This window comes from Sturnira hondurensis, unplaced genomic scaffold (genome assembly GCF_014824575.4).
Source record: "Sturnira hondurensis isolate 20B ecotype Veracruz unplaced genomic scaffold, ASM1482457v3 Scaffold0015475, whole genome shotgun sequence".
NCBI classification, from domain to species: domain Eukaryota; kingdom Metazoa; phylum Chordata; class Mammalia; order Chiroptera; family Phyllostomidae; genus Sturnira; species Sturnira hondurensis.
In genome coordinates this window covers 1,605,630-1,627,198 of record NW_028088106.1, presented here as the reverse complement: position 1 = coordinate 1,627,198, position 21,569 = coordinate 1,605,630, and the positions used below count along the sequence as shown (strand labels likewise).

Below are 21,569 nucleotides of genomic sequence, written 5' to 3'. Positions count from 1 at the left end.
AAGTCCTAGAGGAGAACATTGGCAGGAAAATCTCACATATTTAACACAGCAACATTTTTACTGATATGTCCCCTAGAGCAAGGAATATAAAGGAAAGAATAAACAAATGGGATCTCATCAAAATTAAAAGCTTCTGTGCGGCTAAAGAAAACAGCATTAAAATAAAAAGACAACCAACTGTATAGGAAAACATATTTGCCAATGATACCTCAGACAAAGGTTGAATCTCCAAAATATATACAAAGAACTCACATGACTTCATTCTAAGAAGACAACTAACCCAATTAAAAAATGGGGAAAGGACTTGAACAGACACTTCTCCAAGGAGGACATACAGAGGATCCAGAGACACATGAAGAGATGAACAATAAAATAAGTTTTTAAAAACACTATTAAAACAAACAAAAAAGAGTACTAACTTGAGATGCATAAAGAGCTAACATAAATAAAAATGTATGTTAGTGGTCAAATACTCTTGGATATACTAATGGTACTGAAGCCAGCTTATAGTATTGTGTGTGGTAACTCTTAGAAAACATTGTGATTTTATAACCTGTACTTACTGATTTTATTAAGATGTTGATCTTGATCAAGTAAGGTGCTATTGTAAATTTTCAGTGTGCTTCAAAGCATAAGAATTTGAAATATCTATATGAATTACTAATTATTCTTTTCTTTATCCTCTTCCAAATCACTCTATTATGCTAGTGTACATGAAGATGAAGAGAAACTTATTTTTTCACTTTGCAGCCATGGAAAACAGCAGGTGCTCAATTACAATTCATTTAATAAAGTAATAGTTTATCCAGAAATCACAATGTATGAACATTTAAGAAAAAATTAGGCTAATTTAATGCTAAATATTTAGCTTCAACCAGCTGAAGCTATGTTTTCCTTTTTGGGAAAAATTACTGTATTTTTAATGATTAATTCAACACTCACTGAGAACTTATGATTGAACTTGCAGGGTCAGGAGGTGGATAAGAACAGGTTTCCTATCAAATTTGTGTAGATTAGTTCTGTAGAAATATTGTAAAAGTTAGTTGATAATAAGCTTGTGTCAGAGGGGAAAACCAGTCCTTCCCAATATAATCTGTTTTTATGCAAATATAATTATTCCCCATCGGCAAAAAGGAGTCTTCAAATCTGTTTATTTAGAAATCTGTAAAGGTTAAGATTTGTTCTCAATTGTTTTCTTCTTGTGAAACAATTTCTAGTTATCAAACTATGTGCAACATAATTATAGCATTCCGCAATTGTTACGACATATTGTTAAATTCCTGAATAATCAATTCTAACTTTAACAATATAGAATTGAACAGAAAGAGTACAAAAAACCTTGTGATTATTACAAATGGACTAAAAAACATTTTTAAGTTGTAACATGCAAATCTTTTACCTCTTGAAATAACAGTTTCTAACCCAGTTCCATTAATAAAAGCCCGTTTAATGGTTTGTGTTTTAATATCTGTCCAGTATAAACGTTCTTCAGATGCATCAAAGTCTATCACAGTAACATCATCAATGTCAGGGACTGTAAAGGCCGTGATAAAGTTAAAATATGGATTATCAATATCCACTCCTCTGATTTCAGAACGCCTTGCATAAAGAAGAAATTTTTTCATTTCTAGAAAAGAAATAGAAATAAGTGTTTTTCTCTTATAAGCTAGGCATGTTAAAGCAGTCTAAGAATTCTATAATATCACTTGATGATTTAATAGGTTTTTAACAGCACATTATAATTAAGATTTAATGAAAACATTAATGCAGAAATGCTTTATTAATTTTAAAATTAAAGTTCTTAATAGGAACAAATGTAAAAGAGTTAAGTCATCATTTTTCTTTAGTTATAAATGCCAAGAAATTATCAGTAGCTGATTTGATTTTATAATTTCAAAAATACTTGCTAAAATCCATTAACTTTTCAATTGTCAAACAACCATATTATTGCTCTATACATAATTATGAAATTATTACATTGCAGTGAGTGACTTTTGAAGAAATCTAGAACATTTTTCTATACTATCATTAAATAAAAAATTAAAACATAGTTTAAAAAATCTTAAGTTTTCCTCATCAGTAGTTGGTTTCAAATAATGTTAAAGCATGCTTTATTGTAAATTTTTGAAAATCTGTGGTAACTAACATTATGTGGCATTGTATCTTTCTTACTTTCATAGGTACCTGTCTTCCACTGAATTTGTGAAGTATTAGTTGATTGAGTAGAGACAGGAGTTCAATATTCTTTTTTTGTTGGGTTATTGTTGCTATTTGAGATGTGTTATAATTATATAAAATTACTTAAATTCACATATGCCTCAATTTCTGAATTAAAGTTTTGTGAAGGTATTCTTTCTGTCCCTAAAATTTCATGGCAAGTAAAACAAAACAAAATTGAAGTCAAACAAACGTGGGAAATCTCACAATATGATTTTCATTCATAAATATCATGATCATTTTTTATTTTACATGTATCATTTAAATATTTTTACAAGTATTTAAAGTTCCATATTGTACTTTACTCCCCCACCCCTTCAAGTTAATAATCCCTGCAACACGATGTTAGAGTGACTCTGGAAGAGCAGGAGGAGACTGCAGTTATTTAGTGCCTCTTGGTTATGCAGGTTACTTACATCATCATTTTCTGATAATGCACTTTCGCTTACAAGTTTCCCTGTTTTGTAGAGATAAATTCTGCTAACACACCAAATATGAAAGTTCTAAGAAAAAATGAATAAGGTAATAAGTAGCAAAGTGTGGTGTATCACATATTTTAAGAATTTATCAGACTCCTCAAAAGTAGATGACTCATCAGTAGTCTAGAAATAGACCACCTCAAATGCTTTTAAGGACATTAACAACCTCTTCTGCTTTACTTTGAGGAAAATGTTAATGTTAATACAATTTGAGAGAATTCAATTTGAATTTTCGATAAGAACCGCAAGAAACCTACCATAGCAAGTCTTCTTGTCTGAGGAAAGCTTCATCAAGTGGGGGCAGGCACAGGCAGCACTCCTGTTGTGGTCGATCAGACACATGTGGGAGCAGGGGCCTCGGCCAGCGTTCGCTGCACAGGGATTGGGAGCTGGAATCACAAAGGGAAATACTAATAGTGAGGAAGGGAAGGAACCTCTGAGGCTGACCGGTTTATTCCCTTAATGGTTCAAAGTGAAGTCCTCTACACAGCACTCATTATCAAGGTGATTAATATGACAATATTAAACAATCACACACAGTAATTACATCAATAAAAAACATTTTCCTCCTCAAAGGTAGTAAATGTAACCCCTTCAATTCCCTCTAAGATGAATGGTATGCATCCTCTTGCCTTAGAAGCAAAGGTTTTTAAAGGATTTAGTATGATAATAAACTAAAAATAGTTATTAAATTTAATATATAACAAACTCAAACAGAGTATAATCCAGGCACCGGAAGATCTGATGGATGAAAATAACTGGGAGTTATTTTCCTAATCTGCCTGTAGACTCCTTCTTACCCAGCAAACACTCACTGGTACAGTTTTCCCTAGGAAAACACTGTTACATACATATCCTTTCTTTAGACTATTTCCTCTTTTTTTGAATCAGAGGCCAATGTAAAGAAACATTTGTCTTCCTTTATTATTAAGACATATGCTTCTTAATTTTCTTATTTCCTGTATTAACCGATCCTACCTTTAAGTCTGAGTGATATACAATACTTACTAAATTCTATTCTATAAATAATTTATAATATATTCAAATTTAGAATGGAATATTAAAATTTACAGTTCCACATTATTCTCTGTTTTTTGTGTTTCTTGCCTATCATTTTTGGATAATATTTTAATCTTAATTAATCACTATTATCTTAAATCCTATTTTTACGGAGGTTATCTAGTAGACTAAAGACTTTAGGAGTAGGCTACTGAATAGAAGGGGTTATATATTCTGATCCCATTAGCTTAGATTTCAGAGAATTATATCTTTCTAACTGGTGGACCTGTTGCTCAGAATAGTTAATATCAGTCTTATAGAGTTTTAAGGTGCAAAGAGTAAAAATCAAAGGGTTATAATAAAATTGTAAAGGATATGATAAATTAACTAAATTTGATAAATATTCAATGTGGCTTTTCTAGTCTTTAGCATTTATCCTTCCCTCCAAGGTAACACAATAATACATGCCTTTACATTGATTAAAAGTATAAATAAATAAAATAAAAATAGAGACTCAGATGCATTTTTAAGAACATCAACTAAGAGCAAAAACTGTTAGGAAAGATTGGAAGTTAAGATATAGATATAGTTTAGCTTCCACTATTCCTTGGAGTGCCATGTATTCTGTTTTCTTCTCTTTTATCTATGACAATTGGAGGGCCTAAGGAATTGAAGGTTAGAGAAGCAAGGGAGTAGATATGAAGGCTACTGAGGAGGAAAGGTGCTGCAGAAGAGGAGGCAGAATGAAGGAAAGGCACTGTTGGTGAAATGACAGATACCTAGAGGCAGCGGTACCTAGCTGTGGTAGACTGAAAGAGAAAACTCAACGTTTTCAACACTGGAAACAAAAGAAGACTAGAAAGACGAAAAAACAAAAAGAATAAAGACAAGTAAAGGGAGTAGAGAGAAAAAGGAAGAGTAGAATTTTTTAAACAATTACATATAGTATTCGTCTCAAAGACATCAAAATAATAATCCAGCCGTGGCTAGTGTGGTTTAGTAGATTGAGTACCAGCCTGAAAAGCAAAGGGTAACTGGTTTGATTCTCAGTCAGGGCACATGCCTGAGTTGCAGGCCAGTAGGAGGCGTGTGAGAGGCAACCACACATTGATGTTTCTCTCCCTCTTTTTCTCCCTCCCTTCCCTCTAAAAAATAAAATTTAAAAACATTTTTAAAATAAAAATAAAATAGATTTTTTAAAAAATTAAAAAAATCATAATCCATGACAGCTCAATGATAGGTACTTGGATTTCACTTTGAACATCACTATTTTTAGCCTAGAATCATATCAGCTCTTCTCAACATCTTATGATTGTGATCAAATACTTTTTTTAAATCAAAGATATTGAATTTATCTACATATACTAAAGTAAAAACTACAATGATCTTGTAGCTCAATATTTATATTAGTGATAACACTGCAATGTAATATTCTCAATATTTTTTGCTTCACAGCATGAAAATTCCACAGACTTTTTACTTAAATTATATCTCTTCTCATTTTGTAATAATGCTGTTAAATCTTTTTAAAGTTTATATCTAACCATGCATTTGAACAGATATAAAATTATCAAATTAAAGAATTGGGTCATTATACTTACATTCCACTATAAAACAGGGATTAGTGCTAACCCCTGCTTTATATTAAAATCACCTTTAAGCCAAATTTGCTCCACTGACTGTTTTTGTAATAAAGTTTTATTGGAACATAACCATGCTTCTTGTTTTATATTCTCTATGGCTGCTTTCACACTACCATAGCGGAGTTGATCAATTTCAGAAGAGACCATATGGCACTCAAAGCCCTAAAACACTATCTGGATCTATACAGAAAAGGCTTGTCAGTGCCTGATATAAAGCAACTATTATATGAAAACTATTATATTATTGCAAAACTCAATATCAACACATAGGTTGTAAACTCCTGGGGGACCAGGACTACCCCCTTTATTTGTATGCAGGAGAAGGGAAAAACTCACCAGTCAGTGGAATGTTATAAGCAATCTTAATAGATGGAGGTCAAATAGAGTTATGCCTACTGGGATCACTAATATTTTATAATATCTAAACTCAAATTGACAAAAAACCTCAGAATACATGCAATATTACTACTTACATTTATGCATTAAATAAATATCTATGGAGGACCTATTTCTCCCACCTATTTTGTAAAAAGCTGGGACATAGTAATAGACAAGATATAGTTATTTATATTTTTGAGTTTTAAAGTATATTTTGTTGATTATGCTATTACAGTTGTTTTATTTTTTCTTCTCTTTATTTCCTTCCCCCCAAGCACTCCCCCACCCACCAACATTCCCCTCCACCTTAGTTCATGTCCATGTGTCCTACATATAAGTCCTTTGGCTTCTCCATTTTGTATACTATTCTTAACCTCCCTCTGTGTATTCAGTACCTGCCATTTCTGCTTCTTATTCCTTGTACCTTTTTCCCAATTCTCCCCCTCTCCCCCTCTTCCCTCTGATAACTTTCCATGTGATCTCCATTTTTCTGTGATTCTGTTGCTTTTCTAGTGCTTGCTTAGTTTGTTTTTGTTTTTTAGGTTCAGTTGTTGATAGTTGTGAGTTTGTTGTTATTTTACTGTTCACAGTTTTGATCTTTCTTTTTCTTATATAAGTCCCTTTAATATTTCATATAATAAAGGCTTCATGATGACGAACTCCTTGAACTTGACCTTATCTGGGAAGCACTATATCTACTCTTCCATTCTAAAGGATAGCTTTGCTGGACAGAATAATCTTGGATGTAGGTCCTTGCCTTTCACAACTTTGAATACTTCTATCCAGCCCCTTCTTGCCTATAAGATTTCTTTTGAGACATCAGCTGATAGTCTTATGGGAACTCCTTTGTAGGTAACTGTCTCTTTTTCTCTTGCTGCTTTTAAGATTCTCTCATTTTTAATCTTGGGTAACATAATTATGATGTGCTTTGGTGTGTGCTTCCTTGGGTCCAGCTTCTTTGGGACTCTCTGAGCTTCCTTGACTTTTTGGAGGTCTATTTCCTTTATCAGATTAGGGAAATTCTGCTTCATTATTTTTTTCAAATAAGTTTTAATTTTCTTGCTATTTCTCTTCTCCTTCTGGCACTCCTATGATTCAGATGTCTGAATGTTTAAATTTGTCCCAGAGGTTGCTCAGCCTCTCCAGAGGTTGCACAGCCCCTCCTCTTTTTTTTTTTTTTAATTCTTGTTTCTTCATTCTGTTCCTGTTGGATATTTATTTATTCCTTTTGTTCCAAATCATTGATTTGAGTCACAGCTTCCTTTCCTTCACTGTTGGTTCCCTGTATATTTTTCTTTATTTCCCTTTACATAGCCTTCACTTTGCCCTCTGTTTTGTAACCATATTCAACCATTTCTGTGAGCATCCTGATTACCAGTGTTTTAAACTCTGTATTTGAGACGTTGGCTATCTCTTTATCTCTTAGTTCTTTTTGAGTCTGCACTCTACTCCTGTACTCTATTCTCTCTAATTCTATGGTCACTGACTAATTTAAGATTGCTGCATCTCTTGCTTTGATTGCTGCACTAACTTTCTAACTAATTTTTTTTATTTCCAATCTCCCCCACATACAGTTATTGTTGTAAAGCACAAATTTGATCATATGTGAGGAGGACACACATACACATAAAAAAACAGAATTATCTTCTGGAATGTGGGCAACTTGTAGTACAGTCTTCCTCTACTGGGTGAGTGTTTTAGGAACCCATCTGATTCAGTGTACCAGCTGGCATTGTTGTGAGAGGCTGCATTCAAATGTAGGAAAATGTTTTGAAGGCTCTTTCAGTGTGTTTGCCCATTTCATGGTGGGTTATTTACGAGCACATCTGTCCATACCACACTGAGTGTTTAGCAGTTTTTGACCAAAAACACCATGACCCCACCCTCCCTATTCACTAAATCACACCCTGAGTGAATTTTATTTGTTTCCCTGGATGAAGTAAGTCCTCAAAGGGAAGTGTTTGGCTATGTATGGAACAAAAAACAGTAGGACTATTACAAAACATCAAAATAGACATGTTCAAAAACTGTTTGGGGCAGTGGAAAAAGTCTAGACAGGTAATGGAGAATAACTTAAAGATGACTGAAGTTTAAACATGTTCAAATAAATACAACATTTTTTTATAAATAAATTAGGAGTATTCTTTTTATCCCCCCTGGTAGCTATCTAGCTTAAAAATCTTGTATAGCTTCCCATTGTCAATCTCCCAAAATCTCAGTCTTTGCTCCTACCATTTACCTAGTATTCCTCCACACTAGCCATATTCTGTTCTCATTCACCTTTTATTTTATTTTATTTATTTGTTTATTTTTAGAGAGAGGGGAAGGAAGTGATAGAAACATCAGTGTGTGGTTGTCTCTTGCAAGTCCTCCACTGGGGAACTGGCCTGCAACCCAGGCATGTGCCCTGACTGGGAGTTGAACCAGTGACCCATTGATTCACAGGCTAGTACTGAATCCACTGAACCACACCAGCCAGAGTGATAGTTTATTTTTATTCTGATTCATTCTGTTTATTTTTATTAAAGATGTCATCAGTGTTTCAAAGCTACAAAATTTTAACTTCAAATTATTTTCTTCTCTTTACAATAGTTAATCAATTGTCAAGTATTATTAGATTTTCCCTAAAATGTTTTTTTCTTTTGATTTTTAAATTCCTCCTCTTCTAACATAAAATTTTATTTTGATTTATTTAATCATTTTGTGAGGGGTGGATAGATAGATACATAGATAGATAGATCTGGTTTATTCAACAGGTAGTTAGATCTTGATATAGTAAAGTATGGAAGTGAATAATTTAACTAACTTACAAATATTTAACATTCACCTCCACCACAGTGAAACATGGTTTTAAGACTATTTCTTTTTTCTCTTAAACAATCTTATTAATCATGAAAAATGTTGCTTGTAACATAATATGTTAATAGCCCCTTATGGAATCATTCATTCTTCAAGCTTCATAAGTGATTCATTGTCCCCTAAAGGAGAAATAATATTACTAATATTCTTAGAATATATAACTCTTGTTCAAAATAAATACATAAATAAATCAGCCAGTTTCTTACAAATATTGTCTAAAAAAGTTTAATTTTCTATAGAAATATTTTTTCCTGAAGCAATTGGAAGCAATTAAATCATCTCAATGTTAAAATAATTTTCTGAGAAACAGCCTGAGATTCTCCTTGCAATGTCATGAAATGACAGGTGACTGAGACAGAAACAAATAGAAAGAATAAAGTTCTTTCCAAGAACTTTATTTTTGGAATAAAAATAAAGATGGAATAATTTATTTTTATAACAATATGCTAGAAATGTGCTAAATGTTTTACAAGCATTATGGAATAATGGAATAATTTATTTTTATAACAATATGCTAGAAATGTGCTAAATGTTTTACAAGCATTATTTCTTTTATCCCTCTTACTGATTATTTGTGTTTATAAAATAAATTACTACCATTTTATGGAGAGTAAACATAACTTTAGAAAAGGAAAAAAATCTTACAACCACACACTATTAAGACGAGAATAATATTTTAAATACAAGAGTATAAGCTCTAACCATTATACATACATACTGCCTCTCTAAATGAAGAAATCCCTTTATACTCATTCATTCATTAATGATTCCTGAATGCTTGACAAATCAGGAATGGAGGGTAGAACCTGCTTGAGAGTATAGTTGTATAAATATATTTAATCCAACTATAACTGTGAAGAAACTTCTCATGTCTCATTCTCTTTCTGTGTTTTGATTGGATAGTATGTTGACCAGTCACTATGGGTTTTAAGAACAAGATTAAAAGGGACAGCTCAATCTGTAAGCCTCTCTTTGAAAGTAAAATAAAATAGTTTCTGAAAAATAGTACTATTTTTAGCAATAAATATTTATTAAGTTCCCATTAACTGAGCCATTTTCATAGAATTGGTTTTTTCAAGGAGAGAAAAATATATAATAGGTGAAAATCTAATGGATAAAGTATTTGCAACAATCTATATTTAAAGTGGCAATCCTATTCCAGAGTTATTTAGAGAAGAATCCAATCAAAGCAGCCAAACAAACAAACAAGCAAACAAACAAAAACCAAGTGGTGGGACCTTACTGGATTCATGAAAAGTTCAACTCCTTTGGGTGTTAACTCACAACGGAAGCTGTGATTAAGAAAACACCTTTGGCCTGAGAGAGGACACAGAGAAAATGGCCTACCTCCTGAACAGAAGATGCACATGCAAAAGAATAAAGTTACATTTTCTCCATGTTTACAAATGGCTCCCCTTATACGGTGAGGGGCTAATACTGGCCTGTGAATTACTTTTCTCAATGATGAAAACAACATAGAAAATAATGATTCATTACACATTAAAACTTTATGACATTCAAATGTCAATGTCCATAAATGAAATTTTTCTGGAACAGAGCCACATATGTTTATTTTCAGTGGAGTGAAGAGCTGCAACGGAGATCATATGGCCCATAGAGCCTAAAATACTGTCTAGCCTTTCTTGGGAACTATTGTTTGCGAGCCAATTTCCTTAGACCATGACCATGGTCTCTACATCACTCTTTGATTTTGAAGCCAACTACCGAAACTAGAAAGCTAAAGCCATCTCAAATTCTTCATTCTCTCTCCAACCTTTCCCACTCCACAAATCTCTATGACAAGTTTTAATTGATTTTGCCTCTAAGTATATCTCAACTGTACTATTCTCTCTGTTTTTAGAACAATCTCCCAGATATTTGGATCAGATACATACTGATCAGTACTTACTAGTAAGGCTACTGAAGTAGCACCCTTACTAATTAGTCTCTTATTGGCACCCCCTCCCACCTATCCCTTGCACAGATGGAGTTAAGTTTCCATTGTGTAAATCTGCTCTTTTCATTCCTTTGACAATTATTTTTAATGTTTTTCTCCTTCTAGTTGGGCATCATGGTTCTTAAGACAGTATTAGCATGTCCTGGGAATTTGTTAAAAATTCAAAACCTCAAGCCTATTGAATCAGAAGCTTCTGAGTGGAGCCTAGAAATCTGTGTTTTAATGAGCCCTCCAGGTAATTTTAATGCACACTTAAGTTTGAGATCATTATAACCACTTATACTAGAGGATAAAAGTGGAAATTCCTTTGTAAGGGGATTACTTAAATCTCACCATGCTCTGATCTGTTCCCACTTTGGTTTCCCATTTATTCTCACTTTCCCTCTAACTTCTTCAATTTGCAAATGAGAAAATAAGATCAATTAATTTGACTCAAGTAAGGAGATAGTGATTGTAAAGAGGAAGGAATTAAACTAGGCTAAACCCAAGTTTGTTTCTAGGCCCACGGCCTGATAACTTTAAAACTGTATTTACTATTACACTTACATTCAAATTAATATGTAATAACAATTATTTTATTCATCCTAGTCATTAACTTTAGTCTGTTCTTCTAGTTTCCAAGAAAGAATGTTTGTCCCATGTGCATGTGTCAGTAAAACTCAACTCTCTACAGCCTTCTAGTGACATAACAACTCCAAGGCAATTCTCAATGAACACAAACCCAGTTTCTTCTGCCTGTACAGCAGATGGTTAAAGCAAGAGCCCCATGAGATCAGACACTGGGCAATCATCCCCTTTCTATTAGACCTTGAGCAGATTACTTAACCTTTCTCTGCCTCAGGTTCTTTATCTGTAAAACTATATTGTTAATAATCTTCCTCATGGGATTGTAATGAGGATTAGCTAGTGTCAGGTGCTATTATTATTATTATTATTATTATTAACATTAATAATGCTATTATGAATGATTGAAAAATTTAGCTAGACTATAGTTTACAGAATTAAATAAATGGTACCCCATTACTCAAATATTTTATGATCTAGCTGGGTGCCCAAAATAGAGTCAGGAAAAAACCAAATAACCATAAAGTCTATGTGTTAATCTTCACTGTGGAGAAGGTAAAAGCTGAATTGTGTAAACATTATAATTGGTATGTGGTTTTGAATTAAGAAAATCTCTTAGAAAAATAATTTTTCCTGCAAACCTGTGTATATATTAAGGGCAATAGCTGTAAAACACTAATAAAAATATAAGTACATACCTTCTTATTATTACAAAGTCATGATCATGAAATCATTTTTATTTCATGCTTAATTATGCAAACCCAAATTACATTATTCAAACAAAAAAACTCACATATGGCTCAGCAAGGTCTTATCATAAAAGTTTGTTGTTGTTGCTGCTGTTTTTAATATACTTAACATTAATTCAATTAATAACTTTATTTAGCAAAAAACATATTTAGATTAGCCAGGGTCATTAATGTAAATTATTTATTTTCATTTTAAAGAAAGACCTACAATTTTGGTGTTTTTGCTCATTATAAAAGTAGCAATTACATATATATATATATAGATATATATATGTATATAACTTTGTATATAACTTCTCTAGGGTAAGAAAACAACATTCTCTTATGTATTTTTAAAGTAGGAGTCCATAAGTATCAACTACATGCAAAAAGTTGTCAATACATTGTGTATTGAGATACAGAGAATTTAGGTTAAAGTACCCAGTTCCATTAATGGAACAGGGTGAGTATACGAATCTTCCAAGAGCATATGGGGGGGATACATTTGATTATGTAATCACTGTGAAAGTAGCACATTTTATGTGAAATTGTAGTTTCAAACTTCCCAAAATTTTGTATTCAAACTTCTATCTTCAGTTTCTATAGTGGCTGTCACAGTAAAAGTACTCTACTACCCTGTGTCTTTCTATTTAGACTTTCTACTTTTACCTTTTTGGAGATGTTGTATGCTTAAAACTACCTGCTTCTTCTGCAGCTCTTTTCTCCTCCATCTCATCTTTACTTCAATGTAACTACATGCTTAACACATAAATCCCAAGTGAGACTCCTATAATTAGAAATACATGATGTCCACCCCCAGTTCCACCCCCATCGGCAACACAGCACAGTGTTCAAACGTACTGGCCAAACTTAGGGCTTCTGTGGAGACCAGNCAGAGAATTTAGGTTAAAGTACCCAGTTCCATTAATGGAACAGGGTGAGTATACGAATCTTCCAAGAGCATATGGGGGGGGACACATTTGATTATGTAATCATTGTGAAAGTAGCACATTTTATGTGAAATTGTAGTTTCAAACTTCCCAAAATTTTGTATCCAAACTTCTATCTTCAGTTTCTATAGTGGCTGCCACAGTAAGAGTACTCTACTACCCTGTGTCTTTCTATTTAGACTTTCTACTTTTACCTTTTTGGAGATGTTGTATGCTTAAAACTACCTGCTTCTTCTGCAGCTCTTTTCTCCTCCATCTCATCTTTACTTCAATGTAACTACATGCTTAACACATAAATCCCAAGTGAGACTCCTATAATTAGAAATACATGATGTCCACCCCCAGTTCCACCCCCATCGGCAACACAGCACAGTGTTCAAACGTACTGGCCAAACTTAGGGCTTCTGTGGAGACCAGAGTGACAAGAGGTGGAGCTGGGCATTGAAGTGGTAGCTCTAGCCTCCCTTCTGCTTCAACTGGAGCCCCTACAATTATTAGTAGTCCTAGACTAAATCGACATATTGGGTTGTATTTCTGCCTTTCAGTGCAGGGTTGGATTTAATTTACTAACATTAGATTTTAAATTCGGCATCAATAGCTCTACATTGGTTACAATTATTGCCTTATGAGTTTCTATCGCTATTTTATTATGAACGCTGACAGAACTCTGCCGGAACTGGGGCTACACTGTGTGCGTGTGCATATTTCCTAAATCATGTATTTAAATATAGACATTCAATATTCTTGTTTTAATAGTAATATGAGTGCAAAAACAGACACATGGGTAAATGGAACAGGATAGAGAACTCAGAAATAAACATACAAAGTCAAATAATTTATGACAGAAAGAAAACAATGATATAAAGTGGGGAAAGAACAGTCCCTTCAGGAAGTGGTGTTGGGAAACCTGGACAGACAGATAAAAAAGAATGAGACTAGAGCACTATTTTACACCATACATAACAATTAACTCGAAATGGATTACAGACTTGAATGTGAGTTGTTAAACAATAAAATCAGAAGAAATCGTAGGTGGCAGGCCTCTTGACGTCTGTCTTAGTGATGATCGCTTGGATTTGACATCAAAAGCAAAATCATCAAAGGGAAAAATCAACAAAAGGAACTGCAACAAACTTAAAAGCTTCTGCACAGCAAAGGAAAACATTAACAAAATAAAAAGGTAACCTATCAAATGGGAGAAAATATTTGCATATAATAATCCTATAAGTAAAGGTCAAAAATACAGTAAAGCACATATAATTCAATAAAAAACAAAGCATAATCACCTTTAGATGTAGGCAGAGGATCTGGATAGACATTTTAAAAAAAATACATGCAGATATCCAACATATATGTGTAAATACACTTGACATCACTAATCATCAGGGAAATTCAAATCAAAATTACAATGAGATATTATCTCACACCTATTAGGATGGCTATCATCAAAAAGACAAAAAATAACAAGTTCTGGAGTGGATGTGGAGAAAAGGTGCACTCATACATGTTGGTGAAAATGCAAACAAGTACAGCCACTAGAAAAACAGTGTGGAAAATTTTTCAAAAAATTGAAAATCAAACAACTATATGTTCTAGCAATACATTTCTGTGTATTTATTAAAAAAATAAAGCAAAACATTAGCTCAAATAATATATACCCCCTTCATTTTCTACAATACCAAGACATAAAAACAATCTAAATGGCCATAAATGGATGACTTGGTAAAAAATGTTACACACACACACACACACACACACACACACACACACATAATTAAATTCTATTCATTGACAAAAATGAGGACATCTTGCCATTTGTGACAACATGGGTAGAACTTGAATTTATTAGCTAAGTGAAATAAGACAGAGAGAGAAGGACAAGTACCTCTTCATTATCTCACATATATGTGAAATCTAAAGTAAAATAAATAAAACTTAAGTCATAAATTGGTAGTTGCCAGAGAGGTGAGGGTAGGGGGTAGAAATGGGTAAAGAGGGTCAAAATTATAAGTTTCCAGTTACAAAATAAATGTCATAGGGATAATATACAGTATTCTGATTACAATAAATAGTACTATATTGAACATTTGATAGTTACTAAGATAGATTTTTAAAGTAAATTAATTACTTTTTGATTTAATTTAAAAGGACATTATGAATTATTTAAATGTGAGAAAAATTTGTTGAAATCTTCAAGAGCAAACTGACAGTAACCAGAGGGGAGGTGAAAGCGGGCAATGAGAGAAAAGGGGGAAGGGTCTTCAAAAAACATGTATAGAGGACACAGGGAGAATGCCAAATGGGGGTAGGATTGAGGATGGGAGGTGGGGCTGGGGGTGGAGTGGTGGGGGAAAAATGGAGAAAACTGTACTTGAACAACAATAAAAAGAAGAAGAAGAAAAAATTCACCTTAAAAATAAAAAATATATTCAGAAAAAGTACTGTAACCTAAGTTTCAACAAAAAGCATCTAGGATAATGATATGATTGCAACTGTTACTTTTTTAAATTCAATTTACTTATGTATATAAACACATAACACTGATAATATGTGAGACACTCTTCTAAGAACTTTACCCATATTAACTCTGTTTAATGTGTTTGTATTAAATGACTATTAATCTCATGTTTACTAAACCTATAATATAGACACTATTATTATATCTAGTTTAAAGGTGAGGAAAGAGGAGCTCGGAGAGGTGAAGTGTCTTGCCTAAAACATACAGTCAGTATGTCATAGGGCTGAGATTTAGAACCAGCAGTTAGGCTTCCAAGGCTATCCCACTAACTATAAGCTCAGCTTTCTCATCTTATAAAATATTTTCAGCCCTGGCTCGTGTAGCTCCGTGGATTGAGCATGAGCCTGCCTACCACATGATTGCAGTTTGATTCCCAGTCAGGGCACATACCTGGGTTGCAGGCCAGTTCCCGGTTCCCAACAGGGGATGCACGAGAGGCAACCATACATTGATATTTCTCTCCCTCTCTCCTTCCCTTCCCCTCTAAAGGTAAATAAATAAAATCTTTAAAAAATATTTTCAAATTTAGATTTAAAATACCCACTATTGTCCTTTTATATTGCATATGTTTAAGCTTTGGTTTATTTTTTATTAATTTCACATAACAATATTAAGAACCAAAGGATCTAAAATAGACTTTCTTTTTTAAAAGTTCTGCTTAAATGTCCAATGACCAAACTGAATATTTATACATATAATGAATACTTGTAAGAAAACCAGCATTAAAAATTTTATTAATTTCTTACTTGGTAGGTTAGATAACATCAATAATATTTCTAACCTTTATTTAAATTGTAAAAGACATATTTTAATTCTATAGCACTGAACATCATGTATTTTTAAAATTTATTATTTTTTCATGAACCTCACATTCATTCACCAGAAACAGGAGCTATTATTATTGTACTTGTGTGAATATTGAATGGTGTCTCCATTTTCATTGTTGTAATTCCAGGCTTGGTAGTAACAGAGTCATCTTTTTATTGTTTCCTTAACATTGGAAGCGTTACTTAGAGGCACGTGACAGGATAGATAATGATTGTTACATGCTCAGTGATCCTTACAATGGGGAAAAGTAGAATGTTCTCTGATCATTTTCAAAACTGGAAACCTACAGAATTTCATTTAAGAAAGAGCGAGCTTTCTTGATTGGTGACATTCTCTAAAAGTGTATAAAGATAAGAATATCTGCCCTGAATCCTGGGAAAATATGTTAAATTAGATCCATAACAGTAAAAACTTCCCTATTTTATGCAAAGTAGATAAGTCACATACACATCATTTTTTAAGATGTCAAGAACATTTCACCCCAACCTACTGAATTATACTGACTGTCCCACTTCTTTGTTATGTATGTGAAAATGTCAGAAAAGTTTGAAAGTATCATGTTCCTTCTCATTCTACGAATTTGCTAGGGGTCATGTTAATGTGGGCAAATCAGACGCTCAGTAAATGAAATGCATACATTTTATTTTGACAGAAGGGAATGATGCAGTACATAGAGCCAGGCCATTTTTCGTGGTACAATTTATCTAAATTAGTCTACACATAAAAATTATAGTTCCTGAAAAATATCGAACAGTCTGGGGAGCAAAATACATTGTACATGTTTGCCTTTACCAATATTAAAACCAGTTCTATTTTAAAGTATCTGTACTCCATATAGAGTGTTTTTTTTTTTTAATTGTTGGATGTTCTTCCATGCTGAAGGACACTTTTAGAGAAGAATGTCTTTTTTCCTTGTACGAGTGGCACATTGCTGGCCAGACTCATGACTCCTTGACTAATTTCAATTTAGTTATATTTATATTGCCTACTAAATGAAATAATGATTAAGCCTTATTTACTCTTTTTAATATCCTCATATTTTTCAGGCTTGTAGGATGAAGGGAGTAAAGGAGTTCAGAGTGGTAGGAAAGAATTAAAGTGATTGCTCACATAATCCAGGGTGCATGGAAAGTCCCATGTGACAATGAAGGATCGATTACATATGAATATTGAAACCTAGAAATTGAGAATATCTTGGAACAGCACTGGAGTCAATCAGACTATGGCAGAGAGAGGGCACAGACAATTTTACAGATGAGGGCATTTTGACGGGAGAAATACTACCAAGGGAGAATGAAGACCAAGTATCTGAGAAAGGCAGAGGATAGCCATGAAATTTATGGACCATAAAGGTAAGAGCATTTTCAGTCAAATCTAGCAGAAGATAATATACCAAAATTCAAAATAAGGCTTGAAGTGTAGTCCACAGGAACAAAAATGCCATGAAGTGGGAGATCTGCTTACTCTACACTGAGAGCGGGAGAAAAAGAAAAAAATACACCCCGTGTAGGAAAGAGCTTATCATCTGAGAATCATGTGTCTCAAAAATATGCTAATGCAGAGAAAGCATTATTTACATTCAGTTGATATGACACAAATCATAATAGGGAAGCACCAGGTAAGAGGTATAAAAATATGAGTTGATGTTGCACAAAATGGCCATGGTATCCCGGAAAAAAAGAAAAGAAAAGAAAAAGAAATGTGAGGCTGAATTAAGAATATCTGGCAAGAATTAAGTGGATGAAAATAAAATCATAAAGCCAAGATGAAGATTACTATGCACCAAAATTTGGAATACATGTGGAGAGGTAGCAGACATGTTCTTGTGAAATCAATTCTCTCAAAATGGATAAGCTCAGGTAAATGGTTTATCCTTCCTTATGCACCATTTCCTGCCCTTCCATTATACCACACAATGACTACTTGGTGGGTAACATGAATATGTCTTTGATAGTTTCCCCTACTTCACTAAACTTACTTAGTTTAGAGATTCAATCTGAAGAACTTCTCAACTTCCCACAGTCTCTTTTATTGACACACTAGCAGTGACGAAAAATATGGGGACTTGGTGTAAAACTTTTAATTTCTAAGATTTCCTTATTTATTTCTATGTGAAGGAAATAAACAGGGAAAGGAAAAAATCCTGAACTAATTAAAATAAAAGTTTGAACTACTCTCATCATACAGAGTACATAAAATAACTTTTAAATTACAATGTTTTTACAGTTCAAATATTAAATGATTAAGGTGAAAATTCTTTCTGGGTGGTTAATTAATAACAACCACTTACCCTGTGGCTGACGACTAGGATGGTATATCTGAAGGTCAAATGGCTGTGCACTGGTTTTCTGAATCACACTGACATTTTGCCCTGTCCACTTATTGGCTTTGGACAATGTATTGGTCCTCCAGTCTGTCCAGTAGACCTCGCTCCCATATAGAGACACAGCAAAGGGATGAGAGAGGTATTCATGACCGCGGATGATTTCTATCATTCCTGTTCCATCATAGAGGGCTGAATAAATAGCATCTGACCTACAGAAAGGTAAATATATCCGTAGTTTATCAATATATTCAATAGTATAGTGATGTGATTATATTACTTAGATAAATGACAAAATATTTTATAAAATATTTTATGAGCCTGTATCTAATTTGTAGAAGGAAATAAAGGCCATCATAACAAAAACAAACAAAAATCACTAACTGCCAGAAAACCACCATTATAATAAAATCAAACAAAAATCAAAACCTATTTCAATGTGTGTATATATCATACATACATATTCAGAAACATTTTGAATTTCTAAATATTATCAAAGGAAGGTAACATAAAATACAGAAAAATGATTGTTTTTTAAACCTGGCATCTGTCCAAACTATTCTTTTCTCAAAGTGGTCCACAGTTAGTCCATTAGGCCAAGCCCCGGTTTTCATGTCTTTATAGATAGTTTTTCTCCCAGCACCACTCATAGAGGCAGATTCAATACGAGGAAAATTGGCATCCCAATCTGTCCAGAAGAGAATTCTGAAAAAAGAGAAAATGTTATTGTTTCAGTCATTCATTTCACAAACATTTACTGAATGCTAACTATATGCTAGGTATGCTAGGCGCTATCTAGGTGAACAATCACATGAGGAATGTATGCATTATTTGCCATCAAGGGCTTTAGCATCCAGTGGACGAGACATGAATATATAATTACAGCTCACAAAAAACTGTGAAGAAAATTTTGTTATTATACAGAATAGCAGGTGGATGACCTATATAGAGAAGAGGTCAAGGAAACAATACTTCAAGGAGGTGATATTCACACAAAAAGATGAGGAGAGCAGTATAAGAGCATGCCAATAAAAATAAACAGCAGATCCAAAAGTTTTAATGGGGGGAAATGTAAACTGAGGAACAGAAATAAAGCCATTGTATCAGAAATGTGGTGAGTGAGGAGCAAAAACAAGAAGATAAATTTGAGGTTGATTGACATCATTAATACGTGGAATATAGTGAGGCAAGTGTATGGCTATGTCAGGTAGTTAAAAGACAGCCAAAGATGATAGTGATTTAGATAGAGTATGGTGCTAACAGTGATGATAAACTAATGGCTCTGAGATGAATTTTGAAGGTAGAACTGTCAGAATTAGCTAACGATTGGATATAGGGAGTGATGCAGAGAATGGAATCACAGGTAACTGTCAGTTAATCATTTTGGCAAACTCAGAATAAGGATAGGGAGAGGGCATGCAAGGATACATTGAGTGAAATGGGTAAAGACGAGGAGGAACAGACGTTAAGAGCTAGGAACTGAGTGTGGATGGGTGTGGACAGCAATCAATGTTGAGTTTTAACTTTTTGACCTTGAAATTTCAAGACATGTAAAAGGAGATGCGCAGGAATGTGTATGGCATGTCAGGGAGAAGTTCAGAGCAGACAGGGCTGGAGACATGAATTTAAGAGCTATCAGGATGGAGATGATATTTAGACCCACACAAGTGAAATAGATCATATGGCAGAAGATCTAGAAGAAAAACAGAAGCAAATCATATACTTTGTAGCTCTAGAAATTCATGGTCAACAAACAGTGCCACACAATAGGCATTCAGGGCAGCATGTCCTGCTTTGATTTTTAAGGTGATTAGGTAATTGGTGGTTCATAATTGACAGGGGCCTAACCTGCTCATATATATTTCTGTAGTGTTTTTATAGAATATAGTTCCACAATTACTACCACAGCTAATATTTTTGAATAGTTACTATTTTCAGCTCTATATAGATCATCTCATTTATGCAATCATGAGGCCATGGCTACTTATCATTGCTTTGCAGTTGAGCAAATAAGTCTACAGGAGTTAAACTACTTGATTAGGGTTACATAGTTAGCAAGTGGCAAATGGAAAATGGAAAGTAGACAGCTTAATTTATATCTTTATGCTTTTAACATCTAACTTCAATATCATGTCATTAAATAAAATAACAAAGGGAAGATATCTGGTATAGAAGTAGGGGCATGGTTAGTTGCCTTCTCTACTGTGGTAGAGAACCCAATGGAGAGCATGGAAATTTGGTCATGGAGAAGACAGAGGGCTGGAGATAAACTGACAGTCCAGTCAACTTTCTTATTATTAGCTCTGAAAACATTTTGGTGAGTAATAGTATAGTTACTGGGAAAAATAGATCTGTTCTTTGTTATAATTACACAGTTTGCTATTTTTCAATCCTTCCATCATTTCCAATGATTCCTGAGTATAGGAATTGGATGGATTACCTTAGAAAATAAAATAATCATTTGGAACAAAATTTAAAATATGATTAAACCTACTTTTTCTTTTAAAGATATGTATTTAAGAAAATGTTGAATTATGTGAAGTGAATATTCATTTTGACTTCAATTTTTGAGATGCATTTAGTCTCTCTGAACATATTGATTACAAATATGAAGCAATTAGAAGACAATTCAACCCATTATATAATCAACTTAGTATATATGCTAAATGAGTATTGTGAACAGGTACAGAAGAGAATGACTTTGATTAAAGTGGAAGTTCAAAAAATTACATTAAATAATATATATCAATGTTGAATTGTGGTATTGTATATGTTTTTCTGTCAGACCAACTTGTAATCAAGTTTGGAATTGTCACTGTAGCACAATTAATCTCAGACTCCATTATATTTTATGTAAATGAAAAGTATAACAGTCACACTTGTCAGGACAATTGCACACAGTAGTGGATGTAAACAATTTAGTGCACAGGATGGCTAGCACATAGAAAATATTTGTGTTTGTTCAATCATACATACATATTCATCGATTATACTTTAAAGGCAAAATTTCAGTTTTTCCAAACTGTTAAATAAATTAAGATAATTATAATTAATGCTAATATCACTAAATGATATCAGTATTTAAATCATACAATATCATGTATTTAAATAGTACAATATCATGTA

The 21,569-nt window shown here is 33.3% G+C and overlaps 1 protein-coding gene across 1 annotated transcript in view; it reads right to left on the bottom strand.

Moving 5' to 3' along the window:
- The window catches only part of LRP1B (LDL receptor related protein 1B), a gene marked incomplete at its 3' end in the record, with an annotated part of 1,343,287 nt that overhangs the window by 450,259 nt on the left and 871,459 nt on the right, over positions 1-21,569 (bottom strand). Inside the window, exons 27-30 of the mRNA XM_037064526.1 lie at positions 18,984-19,148; positions 18,411-18,655; positions 2,954-3,085; positions 1,400-1,627 (exon numbers count right to left, since the gene is read on the bottom strand). Coding sequence (XP_036920421.1) covers positions 1,400-1,627; positions 2,954-3,085; positions 18,411-18,655; positions 18,984-19,148 — 770 coding nt within the window. The remainder of the gene's footprint in view (positions 1-1,399; positions 1,628-2,953; positions 3,086-18,410; positions 18,656-18,983; positions 19,149-21,569) is intronic.